Source organism: Hypanus sabinus, chromosome 3 (genome assembly GCF_030144855.1).
Source record: "Hypanus sabinus isolate sHypSab1 chromosome 3, sHypSab1.hap1, whole genome shotgun sequence".
In the NCBI taxonomy this organism is placed as follows: domain Eukaryota; kingdom Metazoa; phylum Chordata; class Chondrichthyes; order Myliobatiformes; family Dasyatidae; genus Hypanus; species Hypanus sabinus.
This window is the reverse complement of record NC_082708.1, coordinates 129825185-129852984: the sequence shown is the minus strand read 5'-3', so window position 1 is coordinate 129852984 and position 27800 is coordinate 129825185. Positions and strand designations below refer to the sequence as shown.

The 27800-nt window shown below is 39.2% G+C and overlaps 1 protein-coding gene across 2 annotated transcripts in view; it reads right to left on the bottom strand.

The window, feature by feature from the left end:
• The window catches only part of intu (inturned planar cell polarity protein), an 83833-nt gene that overhangs the window by 10278 nt on the left and 45755 nt on the right, over positions 1–27800 (bottom strand). Inside the window, exons 6-11 of one of the 2 annotated variants that reach the window (XM_059965103.1) lie at positions 26967–27056; positions 26792–26869; positions 11409–11598; positions 10528–10581; positions 3197–3259; positions 2473–2694 (exon numbers count right to left, since the gene is read on the bottom strand). In XM_059965103.1, coding sequence (XP_059821086.1) covers positions 2473–2694; positions 3197–3259; positions 10528–10581; positions 11409–11598; positions 26792–26869; positions 26967–27056 — 697 coding nt within the window. The remainder of the gene's footprint in view (positions 1–2472; positions 2695–3196; positions 3260–10527; positions 10582–11408; positions 11599–26791; positions 26870–26966; positions 27057–27800) is intronic. The other variant, XM_059965104.1, reaches the window with a different exon arrangement.

The following is a 27800-nucleotide window of genomic DNA, read 5'->3' as shown; positions in this document are numbered from 1 at the left end:
GTCTTTATTTCAAAAACGGTAGGAGATGCAGGTCTACTTGTCCTGCTCCTTCTTATTCAATTGTCCCCTGTGCCAAAACTCAACAACGACCAGCACAAGGACAGAACAGTGACAGCGTGCCAGTATGCGGAGCGCGTTATTTGATCTGGAGCGCATTTTTTATTTTGAGAACGTACGTGCACCTGCGCACTACTCATGTCCATCACTTAACAGAAATGACATGTAACATGTAAGGCTTATTGAAAAGAATATTTTCAAATGCATTTTTTACATAACACAACGAAGAAACTTATTTTTAATTTCAGTGGGAACAGTGTTGTTGGTCTCCCTTTTTAGCCAGCGCATCAAAGTCTGGATTTAGTTTTGTTGTGGCGATTCTCAGGATGGATCTGAGGTGTTGGTCAGTTAACTTGGATCTGTGGCTGGCTTTGTTGATGTTCATGACGCTGAACGTCTGTTCATACAAATAGGTCGAGCCGAACAAAGAGTAAAGCGCAAATGTGGAGTAATGCGCTGCACCTCCACATAGGTCAATGTATATAGAGTGCGTCATCTATTGGGAAAACGCCAGAATTGCGGGGAAAAAACATTAACAAGGTTTATTAATATAATTTCATCAAGTTCTGCGGGCCGGATTAAAAAGCTTAACGGGCCGCAGTTTGCCCATGCCTGCCCTGGAACATAGAAGATCGAGGGGAGATTTGATAAGAGGTATACAAAATTGTGAGGGGTATAGATGGGGAAAATGCAAACAGGCTCTTTTCCAATGAGGTTAGGTGACACTGCAACTAGAGGTCATGGGTTAAGGGTGAAAGGTGAAATGTTTAAGGGGAACATGAGGGGAAACTTCTTCACTTGTGATGGTGTGGAATGGGTTGGTGGTGCATATGGTGGATGTGATTTCAGTTTCAACACTCAAGAGAAGTTTGGAAAAGTACATGCATGGGAGGGTTATGGTCCAGGTGCAGGTCGACAGGACTAGGCAGTTTAAATGGTTCAGCACAGACTGGATGTGCCAAAGGACTTGTTTCTGTGCTGCAGTTTTCTATGACTCTACATCTGTTTTGGCTCCGTATTGTCATGTCTTGCTTTCGCATCAGTGTATCTATAGACAAGAGCACAAAATCCACACAGACAGCAGAGTACAGAGGAGGTGTGAACTTATGGAGGTGATGTACGTGAATTTAAGATCCTACTGGCATCACTTTAAAGAGCAGTAGACTAGACTGTATTCTGGATTTCACAATCAATAAAAAAATGTATATTTTATTTTTTAGTTTAATTTTTGTTTTAAAGATTTGACTTGGTAACTGGCCCTTCCAGCTCAGTCTGAGTAAAGGGATTCAACCAGTGAGTGGCAGGTCACGTTAGCAAAAGATTGGAAAGAAGCTGCTGTTTATGATGGAGAAAGAGATACTACTGCTCTGATATGCTACTGATATGCAAAGACAAAAAGTAAAAAACAAAGGTTTTGATTAGAAATGATGCTGGTGGCTTTAAAAATATTGGTGACACTACTTACAAAGAGCTAACAATGTTTCCTTACCCAGGAAGAACCCAGGAAAAAATGAGTTATCAACAATGTAGTGAAAGTGGATTAATAGGAACAGATGAAAATGAAACTGCAGTATAGAAGTTCAGGCTAAGGACCAACATACTGCTCACTTGGGATGTGAAAGGTTGAAAGAAGCATGTTGTCTTGATCTTCGTGTCAAAGAAGACACTAAGTTCCACTTGAAGGGGATTATGAAGAAGTTTTAGGAAGATGACGGTGATTGAGAAACTAAAACAGGTATTATTTTTAGTGTCAAGGGTAAACCTACAGCAGTAGATAGATTAGGCAGTAAAGAATGAGATGATATTCATGGACCAGTCTGATCTGCCCTTTGACAGAAAGAGAAACTAGTTGAGTGCTAGATACCATAAATTTCTCTTTTTTAAATGGCCAAAAATGAGGTTGCAAAAGAGGGTTTTGTTGAAAATTTTATGACTTTTAAAATTGGATAGTTTCTTGAGGAAAATAATTTGCAGAGCTGATTGGAAAAAAGGGATTGGAAACAATAGGATTGCTCTATGAAGAGCTCAAAGAGACTTCATGGCAAGTATTTTCAAGCGCTTTTTATTTAATATCCCAAGGCATATAATGCAATTTGAGTTATTGAACTATCTTCAACATTTGTTCAGCCCATCGTACTTAATTTGTGTTTTTATTGTTAAAGCTTGTATTGATTTATTTTTTTCATTTTACATTTAGAAATGGTTCCATACAGTTGAGCTTAATTAGTGACCATATGGAATTACTACAATCATTTAAAGCCTTCACAATAAGAGACTATATAATTTAAAATGTGATGCAAGTAACTTGATCCAATGCATAAATGTCTTACATCATACATCAACAGTACTTCCTTTAGAATGCTTACATTTGAACTACATTGTATCATATATTGACACACATAAATTGATGCATACCAAACCAACAATCAGCAAAAAGTATCTTCCTGTTGGTTCCTGGTAACCCTCAATGATTGGCTCACTACTTGATACAAGATATCTATATGGAAACACTTCACGCCATATGACCAACTGACCAATCCGTTTCTCTGCTGCTAGAGGAAGTAAGCAATAATGCTGACAATAAAGTGCGATGTCAAGGAGATCATCTTTGGGCAAATGATTGCCAATCAAATAACCCTTAAAAATAGAATGAAAATACAAAAAATAAAGTGAGAAAAGGATCGCTATAAAATCAAATATCATGAATTGCAAAGATCACAATGTTATTGAAAAGAAATTCATTATTTTCCATAACAGAATAAATGTATTTCTGCAAGCTGTACAAATTATACACTAAGTTATCTTCACCGGTTGTACCTAATATCTAACTGAAGACACTTTAATCTCAAACCTACTAGCAAACATTTTTCAAGCCCTTACTTTTCAAATTAGGATTCATTCAAAAATTAAATATTATCATCATTACTTTCTATCACAAGTTTAACAACTGTTTAACTTTAGATTCACTGAATCACTTTCCAAAGCACTTCCATCTCCACTGTCCTTGCAAATTTTCCTATTTACAAAATTCACGAATTGATCAACAATGTATTATTGTTGTACAGGTTGTAATAATGTTAAGGCACAGTTTGATACTTTTCCTGAAGTTTTGTCTTCTAACATCAATAACTACCCTTACCTTGAAGAATAGACAGGAGCCCAGTATCAGATATAATCGTTGCATATCATAATAATCTTCAGACTGAAATCAGGACAAGATAATTAGGTTCTTGGTTGCAACAGATTTGATAGAAACATAGAAAACTTAAGAGCAAAATACAGGCCCTTCAGCCCACAAAGCTGTGCCGAATATGTCCTTTCATGAGAAATTATCTAGGGTTACCCATAGCCCTCTATTTTTCTAAGCTCCATGTATCTATCCAAACAGTAGGTTGACAACAAAATTAACTGACACAGGAGCGTATATTCTCTTGATTTGACTATTATTTTAGAGAACATTCCAAATAGTTAATATCTGTGTAGCTATAAGTGCATCATTCTTTGCAAGTAAAAGACAAGTTTTCAAAAATTACTGTTTTCAATGTGTTCCATGGAGCCATGGACACATACGTACAGGAAATCAGAGTTGCCCCTATCTACCTATAGCCACAGACAGATCATCAAGTCTGTACCAACCACCAAGCATAGGGTTATACTAATCCTATGCTGATCCCACTTTATTCTCCCTACATTCTTATATCATCTCCCTAGATTCCACCGCTCACTTACACACATAATTGGCAGCTTTTCACAGTTTTTACATGTTGCTTTGTTTTTCTCCCCCTCTCTTATAGCTACCCTCATCAATCAAATGACTCCACCAATACCATTTCCATCCATCAGTGAGATTCCCTTTGTCCTATTCATCATTCCTCAATACTCTCCGCAACTTTCTTGTCCCTGCCCACCAACCCCAAGTCCTGATAAAGGTCCTCCATTTGATAGCTTAAATCGGTTTATCTTCAGCATGTCTTTCTGAGCGTTTCCAGCATTTTCTGTTGGAAAGTTGTTAATTATTGTATGGTGGTGGAGAGGGTTGTGAGATGGGACTGAATAAAAAGGAGGGGATTATATTTCCATCGTGGTGAGTCCACAAGTCCACACCTGGAATGTCTAATCCAGTCATGGTCTCCATCTTAATATGCTGAAAGAATAAATGTTTACCGGATGAACGCCTGAATAGAGTGAGTTATCTTACAAGAAGAGTTTGTTCAGGCTAGGCTTTTATCTGACAATGTTTAGAAGAGTGAGATATGACTTCATTGAAACATACAAGCTCCTGAAGAGTCTTTTCAGGACAGACATGGTGAGAAGTTTTCTCTTGAACTAGGAGAGTTATCCTTTCAGCTGGCTATGCTTCAAGCACCAGCAATCTCATTGTAAGTGATCACCCATTTAAACATAAATGAAATGTTTTTTTTTCCACTCGAAGGTTCATGTTCTTTAGAATTCTTCGCCTCATTTGGAGATGGAAGAAAACAATTTTTCTTTACAAGGCAGAGGAACAAGGTAGTGAAAAAATACAGTGCAGTGGGCCTGAGGGGGCCATTTGGCCTACTTCTGCCACCAAATTCACATGTACAGTACACTTCTCAGATTATATACTTCCTTTTCAACCAAATGAGATTCCAGGGAACTGTTTTCAAAAACTGCACGGGTCTCATCCCTCATATTTTTTGGTATCTCCTAAGAATCCTTCAGTTCTAGGCAATTCTCTATTTCTGGTGTCTTGTGCAACTCTAATTTTAATTGTTCCACCCCATGTAGTTATCCTTTCAGCTGTCTATGCTTCAAGCACCAGCAATCTCATCGTAAAATTCTTCTTCATTTAAGATATACCACAGAACTTCACTGAACAAGGCGTTGGCACCTGCCCTAATACCTCCATGCATGTTACAATTTGTTAGCCTGTCAAATGATTTAGGAAGTTTTACTTTGCTAAAACAAGTATAAATAAAAATAAGATGGGTGATACTGTAAGCCTTAAGGGTTTATCACTGAAATGGGATGCTTACTGGTCTCTCATTTATTATTTGCTCATCTCTCTTTCCCACCAGCTATCTTTCCTTGTATATTAAAAAAAATCAATACTGTTGAATCCATTCTTGTCCATCTTTAAGCTATGTTTCAGTAATGACCTTGTTATCGTATTTCCATTTCTATTACTGTTCACAACTTAATCTCCACAAATGGAACTGCTTACAGCCATTTTAAATGCAACCAAAGGGAAACCATCTGTGCTAATGCAAATGTAAATGTTTTATAAACATGTTTTGCGATAAAATGAACCTGAAAAATTTGTGTTTGTTGCTTGAAGCTCATTTTTCAAATGACCAACAAGGTCACAATGTTCATCCTGGGTAAATTGAAATGAAGGTTTAAGCTAATTTCTCAGGGGAATGGCACAGTTGGTATGCAAGTCGATGCATTATGTAGTGAGATTTTGAGGAAAGACAGGGCAAAATTGCAGTCAGTAGGATGAGTTCAAGTGTAACATGGGGGCAAAAATTGAAAAGGATGATGAATAAAGGAAAGAAGACGTTATATTTGAATGCACACAGTATACATCACAATGTAGATTTTCTTGCAGTGCAGTTAAGAGATTGATAGATATAACGTTATTGGTATGACTGAGATATGGCTGAAAGAAGATCATAATTGAGCGCTTAATATCCAAGGATGCACATTGTATTGAAAAGACAGACAGGTAAGCAGAGGGTTGGGGTGGTTCTGTTGGTAAAAAAATGAAACCAAATCCTTAGAAAGAGGTGACAGGATCAGAAGATACAGAATCCTTGTGGGCAGAGTAAATCTGGAAGGGTGAAAAGACCCTGATGGGAGTTCTGTTTTTTTTGGTAATTTATTTTTTTATTGAAGTTCATCATCAAACAAATGTTTCCATAAGATGTATTTCAGATATTGTACATATATATCACAAATCTCCACAAAGTATTTATCTGGGGTATACACTTATAGAAAAGAGTGGAAAGAAAAAACAAGCAAAAGGAAAGAACTATGTACAAGTAGGGACTGATTTTTTTTTTACAACAGATTCACTGATTTGTGAGAATAAAATCAGGCCTATGAGGCATTATGTAGTTAAGCCATTTTTCCCAGTATGAATCAAATTGTTCCAAATTGGATAAAATTCTCTTACATTTGATTGGATTTAATAGCCCATTGACATTAAAAGAAATGAATTTTACCTTGTCCTTAGCCATCTGTATTTATCTGTCAATGTACCATTGAAATTAGAATAAAACTTAATCGATCTACTCCCTGAACAAATAAGAACCAAGAAACGCAAATAACAACAGAAATGGCAACGGACGTGTGATTCCAAGGCTGAGGTCTCTAGTAGATGACCCTGCATTGAGCTAGAGGAAATGTGTAGCTGTAGGGGATAAGCCCTACTTGTGAGCTGAGGGCCCCCAATGCAGTATTCATAAAAGTCAGTGAACAAATCCATTACACAGAAAAGATTTCCTTGTGTACTCCTCCTATCTATATATATATTCTCATTTTGGTGGGGAAAAAGGTGAGAGAATAAAGAATAACAAGTAATATAAAATCCACATTATAATAAGTATTTCTCGAGATAGGTATATCACTGTGTACTTTTGCTTCCATTTAGCTTCTCAACATTTTTAAAGTTAGCCAAACCTTATGGCTCTTCTGAAGTGGGTGAGGACTATCTTTGGGAAACACCCGGTCTCTTCCTGACATATTTCTCTCGACCTCCTCCCATCTCCTGCCTTCTCAATTCTTGCATTATTTCCCAAGCAGAGTAGGATAATTCTTCAGTCAGGCTTTCCCTCGTTTTGGTGATGCTAACGGGCAACACTCTGTCCTTCATGTCTGTAGTCACCTCTTCCACCGTCTGGTACAACCGCGTCCCGTTGTCATAAAACATTCGAAGTTTAGCAGGGTACGGAGTTTGAAATCTAATCTTGTTTTGCTTTAGTACTCGCTTCACTTCAGAGTATTCTTTGCATTTCTGGAGGACCGCGGGGGGGGGGGGGTAATCTTGGTCGAAATATATTAATTTATCGTCATAAAACACCCTCTTCTTACCCCAGGACCTTTGTAGAATCTGTGCCATGGTGCTGTACCGCAGGAATTTAATTATTATTGAGTGTGGCTTTCTATCCTGGGTAGGTTTCGGAACGAACGTGCGGTGGGCTCTCTCGACTTCCAGCTCCATAACCGAGGGAAGATCCAGCACATCCCGCAGTAACTTTTCAATAAACTCTGTCAGAGACGAGCCCTCTGCTCCTTCGGGAACATTGTAGATTCTGATATTTTTCCGCTGTGATCTTCCCTCCAGGTCAAGCAGTTTACCTTCTTGGTGATGTATTATTTTTATTGTCTTGCTCAGTATCCGTTCCACGTTTTGAACGCGATCTTCCACCTTCTCGATTCGAGTCTCTGCCACCGCTATTTTTTGATTAACGGTGGCGAGCTCTGCCTTAATATCACAGAGCTGCTGCTTTATATCTTTCTGGACCTCCATTATTTCTTTCAGGATTTCGAAGATATTCGCCACTTTGCCTGAACGAGGCCCAGCGGCCGCTTTGCTCGCACGCGGTCGTGTCGGAGAGCCGCTCGCTGCATTCCTCTCGGACGCAGGTTCCGCAGTGTTGCTTTTTTTATTTCCATTTCTTCTCCCCATTCTTGCCCCTCTTTTCAGTTCAAATATTTTTCAAAAAATATTATATTTGATGGGATAACGGGGCTTAATACGTGTTTTTCCGGAGGAGCTTGTGACTTAAGCTGCCATTCTTGACGATGATGTCATCGGAACCCCCCCTGATGGGAGTTCTATACAGGCCTCCAAACATTAGCCAGGAGGAGGGATATAAATTACAACAGGCGATAGAAAAGGCATGTAATAAGGGTGGAGGGTTTCAATATGTAGGTAGATTGGGAATATCAGATTGGTGCTGGATCCCAAGAGAGGGAATTTGTAGAATGCCTATGAGATGGTTTCTCAGAGCAGCTTCTGGTTGAGCCCACTAGGAAAAAAGTAATTCTGGATTGGGCATTGAGTAATGAATCAGATTTTATTAGGGATCTTAAGGTAAAGAAACCCTTAGGAAGCAATGATCATAATGTGATAGAATTCACTCTGCAGTTTGAGAGGGAGAAGATAAAGTCAGATGTATCAGTAATACAGTGGAGTACAGGGAAGTACAGAGGTATGAGAGAGGAGCTGGCCAAAGTTGACTGGAAGGGTACACTATCAGGGGTGACGGCAGAACAACAGTTGTTGAAGTTACTGGGGGCAATTTGGAAGGCGCAGGATAGATGCAACCCAAAGATGAAGAAGTATATTAAAACAAAGGATAAGGCAATTGTGGCAGACAAGGGAAGTCAAAGACAGCACAAAAGCAAAGGAGAGGATACATGATACAGCAAAAATTTGTGGGAAGTTAGAGGATTGGAAAGCTTTTAAAAACCCATAGAAGGCAACTTAAAAAGTAATAAGGAGAGAAAAAAAATGAAACATGAAGGTAAGCTAGCCAAGAAAATAAAAGAGGATACCAAATGCTTTTTTTCAGATGTACAAAGAGTAAAAGAGAGGCAAGAGTGGATATTGCACCACTGGAAAATGATGCTGGAGAGGTAGTAATGAGGGACAAAGAAATGACAGATGAACGTAATAATTATTTTGTGTCAGTCTTCACTGTGGAAGACACTAGCAGTATGCCAGAAGTTTGAGAGTGTCAGGGGCAGAAGTAAGCTTAGCTGCTATTGCTAAGGAGAAGGTGATTGGGAAGCTGAGAGGTCTAAAGTAGGTAAGTAACCTGGACCAGACGGATTACACCACAGGGTTCTGAAAGATGTAGCTGAAGAGATTATGGAGGAATTAGTAATGATCTTTAAAGAAACACTAAATTCTGAAATGGTTCCAGAGGGTTAGAAAATTGCAAATGTCACTCCACTGCTTAAGAAGGGAGGGAGGCAGAAGAAAGGAAATGCTAGGCCATTTAGCCTGACTCCAGTGGTTGGGAAAATGTTGGAGTCAGGAGAGACGAAGAAAAGTCAGTGGATATTGTTTATTTGAATTTTCAGAAGTCCTTTGACAAGATGTCAGACATGAGGTTGCTTAACAAGGTAACAGCCCATGGTATTATAGGAAAGATACTTGCATGAATAGAAGATTGGCTGACTCTCAGGTTGCAAAGAGTGGGAATAAATGAGGCTTATTCTGGTTGGCTGCAGGTGACTAGCGGTGTTCCACAGGAGTCAACATTGAGACCACTTCTTTTCACATTATACAATATATCAATGATTTGGTAAATGGAATTGATGGCTTTGTGGCCAAGTTTGCAGATGATACAAAGATAGGTGAAGAAGCAGAACTAGGACAGATTGGAAGAATGAGCAAAATAGTGGCAGGTGAAATATATGCAGGGAAGTGTATAGTCATGCACTTTGGTAAAAGGAATAAAGATGTAGACTATTTTCTAAACAGGGAGAAAATTCAAACATCAGAGATGTAAAGGGACTTGTAAGTTCTTGTGTAGGATTCCCTAAAGGTTAACTTGGGAGTTGAGTCAGTGGTAAGGAAGGCAAATGCCAAATTTAGAAGAATGAAGGGAGATCTCACTGAAACCTATTGAATATTAAAAGGATGAGGTAGAATAGATATGGAGAGGATGTTTCCTATGTAGGTAAGACTAGGACCAGAGGGTACAGCTTCAGAATAGAAGGACAACCATTTAGAACAGGGATGAGCAGTAATTTCTTCAGTCAGAGGGTGCTGAATTCATTGCCACAGATGGCTGTGGAGGCCAATTCATTGAGTATATTTAAAGAGGAGGTTGATAGGTTCTTGATTAGTCAAGATGTCAAAAGGTTATGGGGAGAAGGCAGGAGAATGTAGTTGAGAGGGATAATAAATCAGCCATGATAGAATGGCAGAACAGAATGGATGGGCCAAATGGCTTAGCTCTGTTGCAATGCCTTATTTTCTTATGGAATACTTACTTTACTTTAATAAAAACAAGAACTGCTCGAAATTCTCTCAAACAGTTCTGATGAAGGGTCTTTGCCCTGAAACATGAAGTTGTTTCTCTTCCAGCAGATGCAACTTCAACTGTTGAGAATTTCGAGTAGTTTCTGTTTTCATTTTAAACTTCTGACATCTGCAGTCTTTTTTATTTACTGTTGTTACTTTGCTACCCAAGCTCTAAAGTTCTGAATGCTATGCAAATAAGGTATATACTTTTCTACATAGAGTAAATATATTGAGTTAAAATTTTATTAAAAATGTAAAATCAATTTTGTGTTATTTATGCTGTTCTGTCATTAACACATCATATTAACTGTCCATCAAATGGCCCATAACTATTTTTGGTAAATTATGAACACAAATATCAGCCAGCAGTTTTACATCAAACACAACCTAGGATGGACTTGCATGCAATGATGATCTAGTGATGTGAACTATTGTGGTATTTTTACCAGTTCTCCAAAGTCTGCTGATTCTAGATCACTCAATATGGTATCAATATCCATCTGAAATTAAAATAATTAGAGTAAGTAAAATACAAGAACCTATTCTAATTATTTTCTAAAAAATCAGTTACTTTCCCCATCGTTACACTTTAAACAACTAATGATTGTTTAACTTGTAAATTTAAAGGCACAACATTTCAAACGGTTATACATAATGGATTTTTAAACTGCAAATGATTATTATACTTTGACACCCATGTCACCTCTGCAGTCCCAAATATATACTTAATAGACAGTTGAGTCAGTTGCTTATTTCACTGAAATCCTATTACATGGGTAAGTGCAGATAACCAAAGAGAAAAAGGAAATTAAAATGCAGAATGAAGCAAGACAGATTATTAATTACTGTTCAGCTACCTCTACTTCTCCATGATGGAAAAACAAGAGTACTCCAGAAAAAGTTTGCACAAGACAAAGTGGACTGTTCTTCTAAATTCCTGAATGGAATATAGATTCCATTATCACTTTTGTCATTAGATGTTTATTTAATATTTCTCTTGAATAGTGATATGCAAAATGGCTTGGGACAACAGTTTATATTTAAATACATTACTTTTTTTCTTCTTTCACATAAACTAGTATCAAACTAAACTAATAAAACCTTCATAAATTCATTTGCAAATGTGTTGTTCACAATGCCTGGAGAATTTCAAACTTCACAATAAGCTGCATAAAACATCCATTGCTCACTTTCAGGATAAGAATGGTTTTGAATTTGTGATAGACAAAATGTATTTGAAGAGAAAGATAAAAGCTGTATAATAAAAATGCTGTAGAAGATTCACTGCATAGGATACAATTGTTAAATACGAACATTTTCAACATACCTTAATGTACTGGGGTAATGTAAGCCAGCGGACTCCAGGTAGTGTGTCTAAAAACAAAGCTGTTGAACTACTATAAAGCTGGGAACTGGGACTGGTACTACAGCTTAACTTGGCAGGTTGAATGGCTCGTTGGAAGTACAAACTGAAAAAATGGTCTAATCGTTGAAAATTCTCCGACTTGCAAAAGGCACTGGAAGAGGACAAAGCATCTTGAATTTAAGAAATAGAGTTCAATATTATTTTTGTAAGTTTCAAACAATAAAATAATTCAATTTATAATTAATATCACCTACAATTTAAGTGTTAGCACCTGTTTAGATATAATTTTCAAACTTAATGTAGTGTAACTAGAGGAAATACTTATCTATGCTCCAGAACACAAAACAGTTATTAATATCAAAAGACATGAATATCTTTATGATCATGAAATCAACATCAACATCATTTTCCATTCAATTATTAGTCTGAGAAATGCTGATACAATCATCAAAAGGAAAATTTAATAGGGAAGTTATGAAATTTAAATGCTCCTGGAAATCAACAATTATTAAGTTCAAGGTTTCACCAATTATGCTTAGTTTGTTTTCTCCACACTGTGTGGCTTTCCAATTCCTCTATTTCAGAGATCAGACAGTATCATTAGGGCTTCGGTGACCTTAGAATTTTTCTAAAGCACATTGTTGTTTTTCAATTTTTGCCACAAGTCAGTCTACATGTAAACATGCAATCTGCTTAACTTCAAATAAAGTTGCTGACCCAAAAGAAAAGTTACTTCTATTAAAATGACTGTCTTAGACTTTACGTCAGTGTAAGCATTGCTCTTGCCAGTATAGTTAATTCCTCTCATGGTTTGCAGGTTTACTTTAAAACCAGTTTTCTAAAACTCTTCTGTTCACATTCTTTGATTTATCAGGTTTCTTAATTAATCACTCCATCAACACTGAACTATATCATGAACCATACAATAGAATACAAAGACACTATATCTTGAACCATACAATAGAAAATTAAAATTCTATACTTCTGTTGTTAGGTATTTTTAGTCCTTCTGTTCACTCCCCTAATTTAGCTCTTCAACCCCAACAAACAATTCTAATTACTTTATTTGCTCCCTTGTTGGCACCATGGGAGCATAGCAGTTAGTTCGACACAATTACAGCTCTGACCATGGGAGTTTAGACTTCAATTCTGGTGCCGTCTGCAAGAAGTTTGTATGTTCTGTGTGGGTATCCTCTAGGTATTCACTTTTCCTCCCACAGTCCAAAGACTTACCAGCTAAGAGGTTAATTGGTCATTGTAAATTATCCTGAGACTAGGTGTGTGTTAGATGGGTGGTTTGTTGGGCAGTGCAGCTCATTGGGCTGGAAGGGCCTGTTTTGCTTTGTATGTCTGAATTCTTTAACCGAGTGAGTTTTTGATTACTCTTTTAAAGCTTTTCCTCTGGTGAATTGCCATTCATTTTTTACAGCTTGAGTGTTTTCTAACTTCTAAGGATTATTAAAATGCAAGCCTTTGCTACATTTTCAGAAAGGTTCACTTCCTGAAACAACTGGGAATTCTGAAGCTTTGCTTTGGCTTATCATAATTTGCATTTAGCATCTGTACAAAAGAAATAATAAAATTGCATTTATACAGTGCCCTTTACAATCCTAGGAAACCCAAAATGCTCTGCAGTGATTAAATACCTTTTGAGGTATGATTAGAATGTAGAGCATAGAACAGTACAGCACAGTATGGGCCCTACAGCCCATGATGTTGTGTTAACTTATATAAAACTACTCCACAATCAGTCTAGTCCTTCCGTCCATTCTTCTTACATTCACGTGTATAAGAGTCTCTTATATATTCCTGTTGTGTCAGCCTCTACCACCATCCCTGGCAATGCATTCCAGGTATCTACCAGTCTCTTTGTAAACATAAACTACCTCTTGACATCTCCTCTAAACTTCCTTCCACTCACCTTAAATGGTGAATCTTTGGTCTTGACCATTGTCACCTTGAGAAAACAGCACTGGCTATCCTACTAATGCCTCTCACAATCTTATGCACCTCTATTACATCACCTCTCAGCTTCCTTCACAGCAAAGAGAAAAGCCCTAGCTCATCAACCTTTCCTCACACAACATGTTCTCTAATCCAGACAGTACAGGTGTCCCCCTGCTTTACAAATGTTCACTTTACATCACTTCGCTTTTACAAAAGACCTACATTAGTAACCTGTTTTCGCATTGCAAAGAGGATTTTCACTTTTACGAAAATTTTTCCCATAGAAATTAATCGTTCTTCACCTTGTGCCATTTCAGCTTAAGGAAGGTTTCATAGGAACGCTCTATCGTTGTAAAGGGGTGGAGGGGAGAGACACCTGTAAATTTCTTCTGCATCCTGTCTAAAGCTTCCACATCCTTCCTATAACAACACGACCAGAACTGAACACAGTATTCCAGGTGTGGTCTTAACCAGTTTTACAGAGCTGCAACATCACCTCATGTCACTTGAACTCAATCCCTCAACTAAGGAAGGCCAATGCACTATGTGCATTCTTAACCATCCTATCAACTTGCATGAGAACCTTGGGGGAATCTGTTGACTCTGTTCAGCCATACAGCTAAGAATCCTACCATTGACCTTGTATTTAGACTTCAATTTCAATCATCCAAAGCACATCACTTCTCACTTCTCCATGCTTAACTCCATCTGCGGCTTTTCAGCCCAGGTCTATATTCTGTTTATATCCCATTGTAACCTATGACAACCTTCTACATTACCCATAGCACCACCAACCTTTGTGTCATCTGCAAACCTACTAACCCATCCTTCCATTTCCCTCATCCAAGTCATTTATAAAAGTTACAAAGAGCATGGGTTCCAGAATAGATTCTTGGAGAACACCACTAGCACAGACCTACAGGCAGAATACACTCCACCTACAAACACCCTTTGCTTTTTGTGGGCAAGCCAAAGTGAATCTGTACAGATAAGTTCAAAGTAAATTTATTATCAAAGTACATATATGTCACTATATACAATTCTGAAATTCATTTTCTTGTGGGCCTACTCAGTAAACCCAAGAAACCCAAGTAAATGAAAGATTGTACCCAACAAGGCCAACAAACAACCAATGTGCAAAAGACAACAAACTGTGCAAATACAAAATAGAAAAAAAGAAATAATAATAATGATAATAAATTAATAAGCAATAAATATTGAGAACATGAGATGAAGAGTGCTTGCAATTGAGTCCATAGGTTCTGGGAACAGTTCGGTTGCAAGCGAAGTTGAATGAAGTTATCGCCTCTGGTTCAAGAACCTGAAGGCTGAGGAGTAATAACTGCATCTTCATCCTACGGCAGCAGTGAGATGAGAGCATGATCTGGGTGGTGGGGGTCCCTGATGATGGTTGCTGCTTTCCTCAAATAGGGCTTCATGTAGATGTGCTCAATGGAAGGGATGGCTTTACCTATGATGGACTGGGTCATATCCACTACTTTTTTGGAGGATTAGCCATTCAAGGGTATTGGTATTTCCATACAAGCTGTGATGCAACCAGTTAATATACTCTCCACCGCACATCTACAGAAGTTTGTCAAAGTTTTAGATGTCATGCGGAATCTTCACAAACTTCTAAGGTGGCAGAGGTGCTATCGTACTTTCTTCATAATTGCACTTATGTGCTGAGCCCAGGACAAGTCTTCTGAAATAATAACCCCAAGGAATTTATAGATGATGGCCCTCCCCACCTTTGATCCCCAGATTGGGAAGTTCATCAAACACCTTACTAAATCCATATACTGTATCCACCAATCTACCATCATCAATTTGTTTTGTCACTTCCTCAAAAACTGAGTCCACTTTATAAAGAACAACCTGCCCTCACAAAGCTACGCTAGCTATCCCTAATAGGATTATGTTTCTCCAAAGGCTCTTAAATCTTTCTCTAGAAATCCTCTTCATTAGGTTGCACACTGCATTATAATTCCCAGGATTAGACATTGCCTAATAGAAACATAGAAAATAGGTGCAGGAGTAGGCCATTTGGCCCTTCGAGCCTGCACCGCCATTCAGTATGATCATGGCTGATCATCCAACTCAGAACCCTGTACCTGCTTTCTCTCCGTACCCCCGATCCCTTTAGCCACAAGGGCCATATCTAACTTCCTCTTAAATATAGCCAATGAACCGGTCTCAACTGATTCCTGTGGCAGAGAATTCCACAGATTCACCACTCTCTGTGTGAAGAAGCTTTTCCCTCATCTCGATCCTAAAAGGCTTCCCCTTTATCCTTAAACTGTGACCCCTCATTCTGGACTTCCCCAACATCAGAAACAACCTTCCTGCATCTAGCCTGTCCAATCCTTTTAGAACTTTATACGTTTCAATAAGATCCCCCCTCAATCTTCTAAATTCCAGTGAGTATAAGCCTAGACAATCCAGTCTTTCTTCATATGAAAGTCATGCCATCCCAAGAATCAATCTGGTGAACCTTCTCTGTACTCCCTCTTTGGCAAGAATGTCTTTCCTCAGATTAGGGGACCAAAACTGCACACAATATTCTAGGTGCGTTCTCACCAAGGCCTTGTACAACTGCAGTAGAACCTCCCTGCTCCTGTACTCAAATCCTTTTGCTATGAATGCCAACATACCATTTGCCTTCTTCACCGCCTGCTGTACCTGCATGCCCACCTTCAATGACTGGTGTACAATGACACCCAGGTCTCGTTGCATCTCCCCTTTTCCTAATCGGCCACCGTTCAGATAATAATCTGTTTTCTTGTTCTTGTAACCAAAGTGGATAACCTCACATTTATCCACATTAAATTGCATCTGCCATGAATTTGCCCACTCACCTAACCAAGTCACCTTGCATCCTCTTAGCATCCTCCTCACAGCTAACACCGCCGCCCAGCTTCGTGTCATCCGCAAACTTGGAGATGCTGCATTTAATTCCCTCGTCTAAATCATTAATATATATTGTAAACAACTGGGATCCCGGCACCGAGCCTTGCGGTGCCCCACTAGTCACTGCCTGCCATTCTGAAAAGGTCCTGTTTACTCCCACTCTTTGCTTCCTGTCTGCCAAGCAATTCTCTATCTACATCAATACCATACCCCCAATACTGTGTGCTTTAAGTTTGCACACTAATCTCCTGTGTGGGACCTTGTCACAAGCCTTTTGAAAATCTAAATATACCACATCCACTGGCTCTCCCCTATCCACTCTACTCGTTACATCTTCAAAAAATTCTATAAGATTCGTCAGACATGATTTTCCTTTCACAAATCCATGCTGACTTTGTCCGATGATTTCACCTCTTTCCAAATGTGCTGTTATCACATCTTTGATAACCAACTCGAGCATTTTCCACACCACCGATGTCAGACTAACCGGTCTATAATTCCCCAGTTTCTCTTTCCCTCCTTTTTTAAAAAGTGGGGTTACATTAGCCACCCTCTAATCCTCAGGAACGAATCCAGAATCTAAGGAGTTTTGAAAAATTATCACTTATGCATCCACTATTTCTTGGGCTACTTCCTTAAGCACTCTGGGATGCAGACCATCTGGCCCTGGGGATTTATCTGCCTTTAATCCCTTCAATTTACCTAACACCACTTCCCTACTAACACGTATTTCCCTCAGTTCCTCCATCTCACTAGACCCTCGGTCCCTTACTATTTCCGGAAGATTATTTATGTCCTCCTTAGTGAAGACAGAACCAAAGTAGTTATTCAATTGGTCTGCCATGTCTTTGTTCCCTGTGATCAATTCACCTGTTTCTGACTGTAAAGGACCTACATTTGTCTTAACCAATCTTTTTCTTTTCACGTATCTATAAAAGCTTTTACAGTCAGTTTTTATGTTCCCTGTCAGCTTTCTCTCATAATCTTTTTTCCCCTTTCCTAATTAAGCCCTTTGTCCTCCTCTGCTGGTCTCTGAATTTCTCCCAGTCCTCAGGTATGCTGCTTTTTTTTGCTAATTTATATGTTTCTTCTTTGGACTTGATACTATCCCTAATTTCCCTTGTCAGCCATGGGTGTACTACCTTCCCTGGTTTATTCTTTTGCCAAACCGGGATGAACAATTGTTGTAGTTCATCCAGGCGATCCTTAAATGCTTGCCATTGCATATCCACCGTCAACCCTTTAAATATCATTTGCCAGTCTATCTTAGCTAATTCACGTCTCATACCTTCAAAGTTACCCTTCTTTAAGTTCAGAACCTTTGTTTCTGAATTAACTATGTCACTCTCCATCTTAATGAAGAATTCCACCATATTATGGTCACTCTTACCCAAGGGGCCTCACACGACAAGATTGCTAACTAACCCTTCCTCATTGCTCAATACCCAATCTAGAATGGCCTGCTCTCTAGTTGGTTCCTCAACATGTTGGTTCAGAAAATCATCCTGCATACATTCCAAGAAATCCTCTTCCTCAGCACCCTTACCAATTTGGTTCACCCAATCTATATGTAGATTGAAGTCACCCATTATAACTACTGTTCATTTTTTGCACGCATTTCTAATTTCCTGTTTAATGCCATCCCCAACCTCACTACTACTGTTAGGTGGCCTGTACACAACTCCCACCAGCGTTTTCTGCCCATTAGTGTTATGCAGCTCTACCCATATTGATTCTGCATCTTCCAGGCTAATGTCCTTCTTTTCTATTGCGTTAATTTCCTCTCTAGCCAGCAATGCTACCCCACCCCCTTTTCTTTCCTGTCTATCCCTCCTGAATATTGAATATCCCTGGAAGTTCAGCTCCCATCCTTGGTCACCCTGGAGCCATGTCTCTGTGATCCCAACTATATCATATTCATTAATAACTATCTGCACATTCAATTCATCCACCTTGTTACGAATGCTCCTCGCATTGACACACAAAGCCTTCAGGCTTGTTTTTACAACACTCTTAGCCCTTATACAATTATGTTGAAAAGTGGCTCTTTTTGCTTTTTGCCCTGGATTTGCCTGCCTGCCACTTTTACTTTTCACCTTACTACATTTTGCTTCTACCCTCATTTTACACCCCTCTGTCACTCTGCACTTGTTCCCATCCCCCTGCCAAATTAGTTTAAAGCCTCCTGAACAGCAGTAGCAAACACTCCCCCTAGGACATTGGTTCCAGTCCAGCCCAGGTGCAGACCATCCTGTTTATACCGGTCCCACCTCCCCCAGAACTGGTTCCAATGCCCCAGAAATTTGAATCCTTCCCCCTTGCACCATTTTTCAAGCCATGTATTAATCTGAAATATCCTCCTATTTCTACTCTGACTAGCACGTAGCACTGGTAGTAATCCAGAGATTATTACCTTTGTGGTCCTATTTTTTAGTTTATCTCCTAACTCCCTAAATTCACCTTGTAGGACCTCATCCCATTTTTTACCTATATTGTTGGTACCTATGTGCACCACAACCACTGGCTGTTCACCCTCCCATTCCAGAATGTCCTGCAGCTGCTCAAGAGACATCCTTGACCCTTGCACCAGGGAGGCAACATACCATCCTGGAGTTTCGTTTGCGGCCGCAGAAACGACCATCTATTCCCCTTACAATCGAATCCCATATCACTATAGCTCTCCCACTCCTTTTCCTTCTCTCCTGTGCCACAGAGCCACCCATGGTGCAATGAACTCGGCTGCTGCTGCCTTCCCCTGATGAGACATCTCCCCCAACAGTATCCAAAACAGTATATCTGTTTAGGAGGGAGATGACCTCAGGGGACTCCTGCACTACCTGCCTACTGCTACGCTGTCTAGTGGCCACCCCTTCCCTTTCTGCTGTGTAGCCTTTACCTGCGGTGTGGCCAACTCACTGAGCGTGCTACTCACGACTTTCTCAGCATCGCATTATCATAGTATTCAACCTGCTCCCTTGGAAGTTTTCATGTTTTATTGTTTTACAACATTGAATCATCGTGGATTTAATTTGGCTTTTTTTGACACCGGTCAACAAGAAAAAGACTCCTGCATGGCAAAGTGAAAACATATTTCCACAAAGTGATTTAACTGAATTACAAATATAAAACACAAAATGATTAATTGCATAAATGTTCACCCCCTTTAATATGACACACCACTTCATCACTGGTGCATCCAACTGGTTTCAGAAGTCACATTAGTTAAATTGGAAATCACCTGTGTGCAGTCAAGGTGTTACAATTGATTGTAGTAAAATTACACCTGTATCTGGAAGGTCCAACTGCTGGTGAGTCAGTCTCCTAGCAAAAACTACACCATGAAGACAAAAGAACACTCCAAACAACTTTGTGAAAAGGTTATTGAAAAGCACAAGTCAGGAGATGGATACAAGAAAATTTCTGAATCACTGAATATCCCTTGGAGTACAGTTCACTCAATCATCAGACATGGAAAGAATATGGCACAGATGTAAATCTGCCTAGTGTAGGCTTCTTCAAAAAAGAGTGACCGTGCAAGATGGGGACAAATGAGGGAGGCTACCAGGAGACCCACGACAACTCTGGAACACTTACAAGCTTCAGTGGCTGAGATGGGAGAGTGTGCAGACAACAACTGTTGCCTGGGTGCTCCAGCAGTCGTAGCTTTATGATAGAATGGCAAAAAGAACCCCTCTGTTGGAAAAAAAACTCACAAAATCTTGGCTAGAGTTTTCCAGAAGGCATGTGAGAGACTGTGAAATCAGCTGTAACAAGGTTCTATTGTCCGATGAAACCGAAACTAAGCTTCTTGGCCATTAGACTAAATGCTATGTGGTGTAAGCCAATCACCGCACATCATCAAAAACACACCATCCCTACCGTGAAGCATAGTGGTGGCTGAATCATGCTGTGAGGATGCTTCACTGTAGCAGGCCCTGGAACACTTGTAAAGGTAGAGGGTAAAATGAATACAGCAATATACAGGGAAATCCTGAAGGAAACCTGATGCAGTCAGCAAGAGAACTGTGAGTTGGGAGAAGATTTGTTTTTCAGCAAGACAATGACCCCAAGCATAAAGCCAAAGCTACACAGGAATGGCTTAAAAACAACAGCTGATGTCCTAGAATGGCCAAGCCAGAGTCCAGACCTCATTGCAATTGAGAACTCTTCACTGGACTTGAAAAGAGCTGTTCACTCACAATCCCCTTGCAATCTGACAGAGCTTTAGCAGTTTTATAAAGAAGAATGCGGAAAAATTGCACTGTCCAGATCTGCAAAGCTGATCAAGACCTATCCAGACAGGCTCAAGGCTGCAACTATAGGCAAAGTTACATCTACTAAATACTCATTTGATGAGGGCAAGTAATTATGCAATCAGTTACTTTGTGTTTAATTGTAATAAATTTAGACCAATTTGTAGCGATTTGTTTGCACTTTGACACAAAAGAGTCTTTTCTGTTGATCAGTGTTAGAAAGCCAAATTAAGTCCACTGTGATTCAATATTGTAAAGCAATAAAACATGAAAACTTACAAGGGGGAAGGGTGATTACTTTTTCTAGGCACTGAATTCTCAGGGTTATCCCCCTTGCCTTTCTTGAACAACATTGGCCATCCTCCAATTCTCTGGTGCTGCTCTTGTGGCCAGTTAGGATGCAAAGATCTTCAGTGCCCCAACAATCATTTCCCTCACCTCCTGTAGACAGCTAGGGTATATCCCGTTTTGCCTGGGGACTTACCTATCCTAATGTTATTCAAAAGCTCCAACATCGCCTCTTTCTTAACCTCAATATACTCTAGCACATAAATTTGTACTATGCTGACCTCTCATGAATCAAGGTCCCTCTCACTGGTGAAGACTGAAGCGAAGTATCCATTATGGACAGCCTCTACCTCCTCCCAGTACAGGCTCATGATTCCCCTTTTAACCTTGAGTGGTTGTACTCTCACTGTGGTCATCCTACTGCTCTTTATGTAAATATGGAATACCTTGGGGTTTTGTTTAATTCTACTCACGAAGGCCTTGTCATGTCCTCATCTAGAGTCCCTCTTTAAGCTTATTCCTGGCTACCTTATAACTCTCAAGAATCCTGTCTGATTTTTGCTTCCTAAATCCTCCTCCTTTATGACTAACTGACTTCTTCTTGACTGGTACTATCCTTCCCCTGTCTTAATTTCTTCAGATAGAGAGGACACCAAAACTTTCTTGAGATGCAAGAATAGATATCGGACCACTAGAAAGCTATGCTGGAGAGGCAGTAATGGGGGACAAGGAAATGACAGACAAACTGAATAAATATTTTGCATCAGTCTTCACAGTGGAGACACTAGCAGTATGGTGGAAGTTCCAGGTGTCAGGGGTCATGAAGTATGTGAAGTTATCACTGATAGGGAGGTGGTTTTTGGGAAACATAAAGGTCTGATGGTAGATAATTTACCTGGAACAGATGTTCCCAGAGTTCAGAAAAAGTTGGCTGAAGAGATTGTAGTCAGATAGTAATGATCTTTTAAGAATTACTAGATTCTGGAATGGTTCCAGAAGACTAGAAAATCCAAGAAGGGACAGAGGCAGAAGAAAGGAAATTATAGGCCAGTTAGTCTGACTTCAGTGGTTGGGAAGATGTTTGACTGAATTGCTAAGGATGTGGTTTCATGGTACTTGGAGGCACATGATAAAACAAACCATAGTCAGGATTGTGTCCTCAAGGGAAAATCTTGCCTGACTAATTTGTTAGAATTCTCTGAAGAAATAACAGGCAGGATAGACAAAGGAAAATTGGTTGACGTTATGTACAGGTGTGCTGCGCTTAACGTCCATTCGGACAACGTCCGATCACATATACGTCTGTAATCCCGATCGGAGAATGTGACGTAGCAGGTGTAACGAATCCGTGTATTGTGCGTCTCGAGTGTAGTAAAGTTACCTCTCTGTTTAATTTTCTTTCGAAAATATTACTGTAAAGTGCATCATGGCTTCCAAATGCAGCAAAACCAGAGGCAAAGGAAAAGTATTGATTTGGAAGTAAAACAAAAGGTTATTCAACAACATGAAGGTGGAAAACCAGTGAACGCTATTGCTCGAAAATGGGAGAGGGACCTATCTTGGATATGGAGAAATTGCTAATGACATGGATTGAGGACCAAACACAAAAGAGAATTCCTCTCAGCATGTTGACGATCACTGCTAAGGCACGGAGCTTGTTCGAAATGCTTAAAGAAAAGCAGGACCAGATTACAATATCTAGTTTAGTGCTACTCCATATAGGTTTGCTAAGTATATAATATAGTGTTCACACAACGTCCAAGTCACATAACATCCGATTTCACAGAACGTATCATGGACATTAAGCGATGCATACCTGTACCTAGATTTTCAGAAGGCCACACCTAACCTTATGATAACCTTTTCATTTCTGGAATCCTCCTTGTGAACCTTCCAAGTCCCTCTGCATCTCAGATTCCTCGATTTTCTCCCCATTAAGAAAATAGTCCACACATTTATTTCTACTACCAAAATGTGTGACCATGAATTGACTGTTTCATAGACAATAATAATGGTATTTTAATTTGAATTTGTTCACTGTATTGTAAACACTTGATGTTTGTATTGTGTGTATTCTTGTACGAATAAACTTTTGTAGCTTTAAGACCATAAGATATAGGAGCAGAAGTAGGCCATTCGGCCCATCAAGACTGCTCTGCCATTCAATCATGGGCTGATCCATTTCTTCTGGTCATCGCCACTCCCCTACTTTCACCCTATATCCTTTGATGCCCTGGCTAATCAAGAACCTATCCATCTCTGCCTTAAATAAACCCAATAACTTGGCCTCCATAGCCACTCGTGGCAACAACAAATGATATGGGCTAACATTCACCAGCAGTGAGAATCAGGGGCTGGTTAGCACATTTGCACCTCATTGTTATGGGGGGGGGGGGGTCATCTGCATCTTCCATGTGAAGAGTGTGAATAATTTGAATGTGTGAAATGTGAGGTGTGGCCACACATGTCAGTAAGCTTTTGTGTGTGTGGATTTTGCTTCTAAGGGACACTGAATGTATTGGGCTCCACCAAGTTGCTTTCTCCTTCTGTTGTTCTCTGATAAGTGTTGTTTCTCTGCGAGAAATTTACTGTTTTTAGGCTTTTGTAGTACCATCGGAAGTTTTAAAGGAATACAGCTGGAATTTGCGATTTGTGTTTTGTATTCTAATCTGTTACTTTGTTTAGTTTATTTATCAGTTACTTTGTTTCTGGTCTTCTTAATCTGTTACATGTTTATTGTATCTGATATATGTTATTTGTTTCCCCATATAATTGGTTTTAGGGATGACTCATTTTTCATACTGGCTATATGAAATTTAGGGAGCAATTCTAGTTGTTCTTTATGTTATCTAAATACCCAGTAACTAATCAGGAGCAAGTGCATTACAGAATGGCAAAGTGATGGATACTGATTTGTGGTGGGAGATCCTGTGATACACTCCTGGGGAAGTCATTTGAATTTGCATACTGGACCAACAGGTCAGATTGCTGAAACTGTATGAAGACTCTTCACCACATCACAGAAGGGACACAATTTATACTAATCCCTTTGATGACAAGGAAAAGACTGCTGGTGGAAATTATTTGTTTTGTGGTAGCTGGGAGAGAGAAGTCCATTTCAGCCAGTCTTAACCCAGAATATGGTAGTAGTCTTAAGGGACTTGAGCCTTAATAGCCCTGGTGCAGCGAGTGCTTTGAGGGCTGGTATTTCCCTACGTACCATTTGTTTAATTGGAATATCCTGACTCTTAAAGTGATTTCCCCACCTGACAGAATGTTGGTTATAGGTTTTATATTGAGTACAGGTACAAGGTGCAAAATGGATGGCAATGGTGATCAGAGCAGCATCCTGGGACATCTGTGTCTACACCAAACGGTATTGTGAAGCTGGGCACTTGCTGGAAGCTGAACGGCACTTACTGGATATGCAGTTTCTAGGCTTACCCATTATTCCCACAGGGCAGTGCGCTTGATATGTGGTGCTGTACGTATGCCACCCCAATGCCCTGGATGAACACCTTGAATGTTTTGAATGCTAGCCTTTCCTAGCATGGTATGGACAGACTGACCCAGGAACTGATTTCAATGGCAATGGCCTTGAATTACCTGCTCACAAAGAAAGGTGGCACTTGTACTATTATTGGTCACAAATACTGCACCTACATTCCTCATGCGTCAGGTAGCATCACTCACTTGGTTGATTACATCTGAGCGTCAAAAGGAGACAGGTAGACTACAGTAGTATACTGAAAGGTGACTATTGGCTTTACAGTACTGGATATTATACTCTTGTGTTTTATCTTTAATTTAGTTAAGAGTTCGTGAGAGTCATACTCATCTGAGGGTTGGATAATAATGTTCACAACTCTCAAGGGGTGGAGAGTCCTTTGGGGGGGCTTATTCTGTCGAAAGCCACTTCCATTGTGATTGGTTAGTTTCGAAATTGCAGTCGCTTTTCCCATTGGATAACTGCTAGCACATGAATGTGGCTTGCACTCTTCTTCCTTTGTTTAAGGCAAGGATGCACTTTTAACTTAAGTGTATTTGTTGAATATACGTATGATGAATATTCAGCTTTGTAGTGTTTGTAACTTGGGAAACATGAAGGTTTGATTGAATTTTTAGTGTTTGTAAATAATTGATTAAGATGTGTTATTCACAGAGAGTGCATTCCCTGTCTCATTTGCTGGACTCGTGAACCTGATTCAACATTATACTGCTGGTAACTGGAGATACTTCACAGGGGGTCTGTGTTGGGACTGATTGTTTTTACATTACATGTCAATGATTTGGATGATGGAATTGATAGTTTAGTTGGAGTTTACAGATGATACAAAGATAGGTGGAGGGGCAGGTAATTTTGAGGAAGTAGAGAGGTACAGAAGGACATGAACAGATTCAGAGAAAGGGCAAAGAAGTGGCAAATTGAATGCCATGTCAGAAAGTGTATGGTCATGCACTTTGTTGGAAGAAATGAAAGGATTGACTATTTTCTAATTGGAGAGAAAATACAAAAATCTGAGGCACAAAGGGATTTGTGAGTCCTTACACAGGATTCCCTAAAGGCTAATTTGCAGGTTGAGTCTGTGGTGAAGAAGGCAAATGTGATCTTAGCATTCATTTCAAGAGGTCTAGAATATAAAAGCATGGATGTAAAGTTGATACTTTATAAAGCACTAGTGAGGCCTCAATTGGAGTAGTCTGAGTAGTTTTGGGCCCCTTAGCTTGGAAAGGATGTGAAGAAACTGGAAAGGGTTCAAAGGAGGTTCATGAAAATGATTTCAGGATTAAATGGATTGTCATATGAAGAGCGTTTGATGGCTCTGGGCTTGAATTCACTGGAATTCGCAAGAATGAAGGCTGACCTAATTGAAACCTATCAAATAGTGAAAGGCCTTGATAGAGTGGATATGCAGAGGATGTTTCCTATGGTGGGAGTGTCTAAGACCACAGGACACAGCCTCAGGATAAAGGGGTGTCCTTTTAGAAAAGAGATAAAGAGGAGTTTCTTTAATCAGAGAGTTGGTGAATTTGTGGAATGTATTGCCACCGGCGGCTATGGAGGCCTAGTCTTAATGCAGAGGTTGATAGATTATTGATTGGTCAAGGCATAAAGGGCTATGGGGGGTGAGGGGGTGACCAGAGATTGGGGCCAAGAGGAAAAATGATCAGACATTATGAAATGGCAGAGCAGAGTCGATGGGCCAAATGGTCTAATTCTGCTCCTATATCTTATGGTCTTAATTGGACAACCTATCCAGAGCCCCTGTTGACTTGTAGATTGAATAGAAAAGGTCCCTTATAGCATGTAGCAGAACCAGTAATTTGAATTAGTGGATCTAGGTGAGGGATAATTGTTGGATTAAACATCAAATCATTTCATAAGATTTTTTTAAAAACCATCAAGGCAGACAAATATTTATGATCTAATACCCTCTCAGTGCTGTGTGGATTATGGGTTTCTAGGATGGAATTTCAACTCCTGTTACCAAGCCAAAACTGATATTTGTATCCACTGCTGTACAAAATTTTGAAATTTGGTCATTTCTTCCCCCCCCCCCCCACTCCCCAAGTATGAATATAGATATACACTGGTGTGCTCAACAACAGCAAAAAAATAACACTGACTGCACAATATAGACCAAGAGATTAAATACTGTCTGATTCGCTTTAATCCAAATTCTCTTGATCCAACTTTACTCAAATAGTTAGTAGAAGTTAGACTTCCAGAACAGATTTTTGTTTTCCATATCTGAGGGACTCAATGTGTAAAGGCTTTGAAAAAGCTGACTGAAACAGTTGAAGGTCTTTTACACACGGAAAAGGAAACAGCATTTGTATCAAGACTACTTAAGCTATCCTCACTTACTGAATTAAAATTCAAACTTGTATTTGGAATTTGCTGTCCATCTATTGTTTGTAAAAGACTACTTTTTCAGTACTTGCCTATCTAATGAGCTGTACATGTACTGTAAGGTTCTTACAAGAGTCTTGATCATGCTTCTTAGTTGTGGAAGAGGAACCCTTCAAAAAAGAGAATGGGTTGTTAATATTGCATGTTTCCTAGTAACTTCCATTCAAAGAATTTTTATACCATATTAATAACAATGTTTTTGTTTACCTTTCAGCAGGTAGTCCAAGGAGTAGCAGGTTACTACCTTCTTTCCAATATCCTATATTAATAAGTTTTCCATTCAGCAACAATGAAGTACTAACCAAGAGAAGTAGAACAAAATAAACTAGTAAGCAAAGACTAAACAGAAATAAAAGTTAAGCAAACATCTCGTTTACTATGGTTTTCTATACCCCAACTTTCTTCAGTAATAGACATGAAAAACTTAAAGATACCAAAATGAGCCACTGGTCCATCTAATTCATTCTATATGCCTTTGGTGACAATACATAACATTAAGATTTTTGACTTACTATAATACAAGATTGATTGATATTTCTTGTCATCTTTTTTTTGCTATTACTATCTTACTGGACTTACAGGCTGGTTTTGAGATCCACATACTTGCTTTTTCCTGTTAAGGACACTGAACTGGTCTACAACTAATCTTTTACATACATATATAGTTGAAAAACTCTGCTCAGTAAGATGAACTCTTTAACAGAAATATAAAATGCACAAATTGAAATCAGCCTATTTCAACCTTTCTGATGGACCAGGTAAAATTAGCAAGACAACACTATGAACCATATAAAATGAGCACTTGTCAAGTGTTATGGATATTAAAATATAAACAGTTGAAATAACTACAAATGTAAAACAATATTAAGTTGAAAATTTAAAGACTCATGCAAATTAGAAAACATTGTAGTGTGCAGCACATTTGCACTTTGAATTCAAAAGTGATTAACTGGAAGACCACTTGTATAAGGATATTGTTTATTACATATCAAACAAGATTATTGTTATTTTTGATCAAAAGTAGTTCAGTAACATTATAGT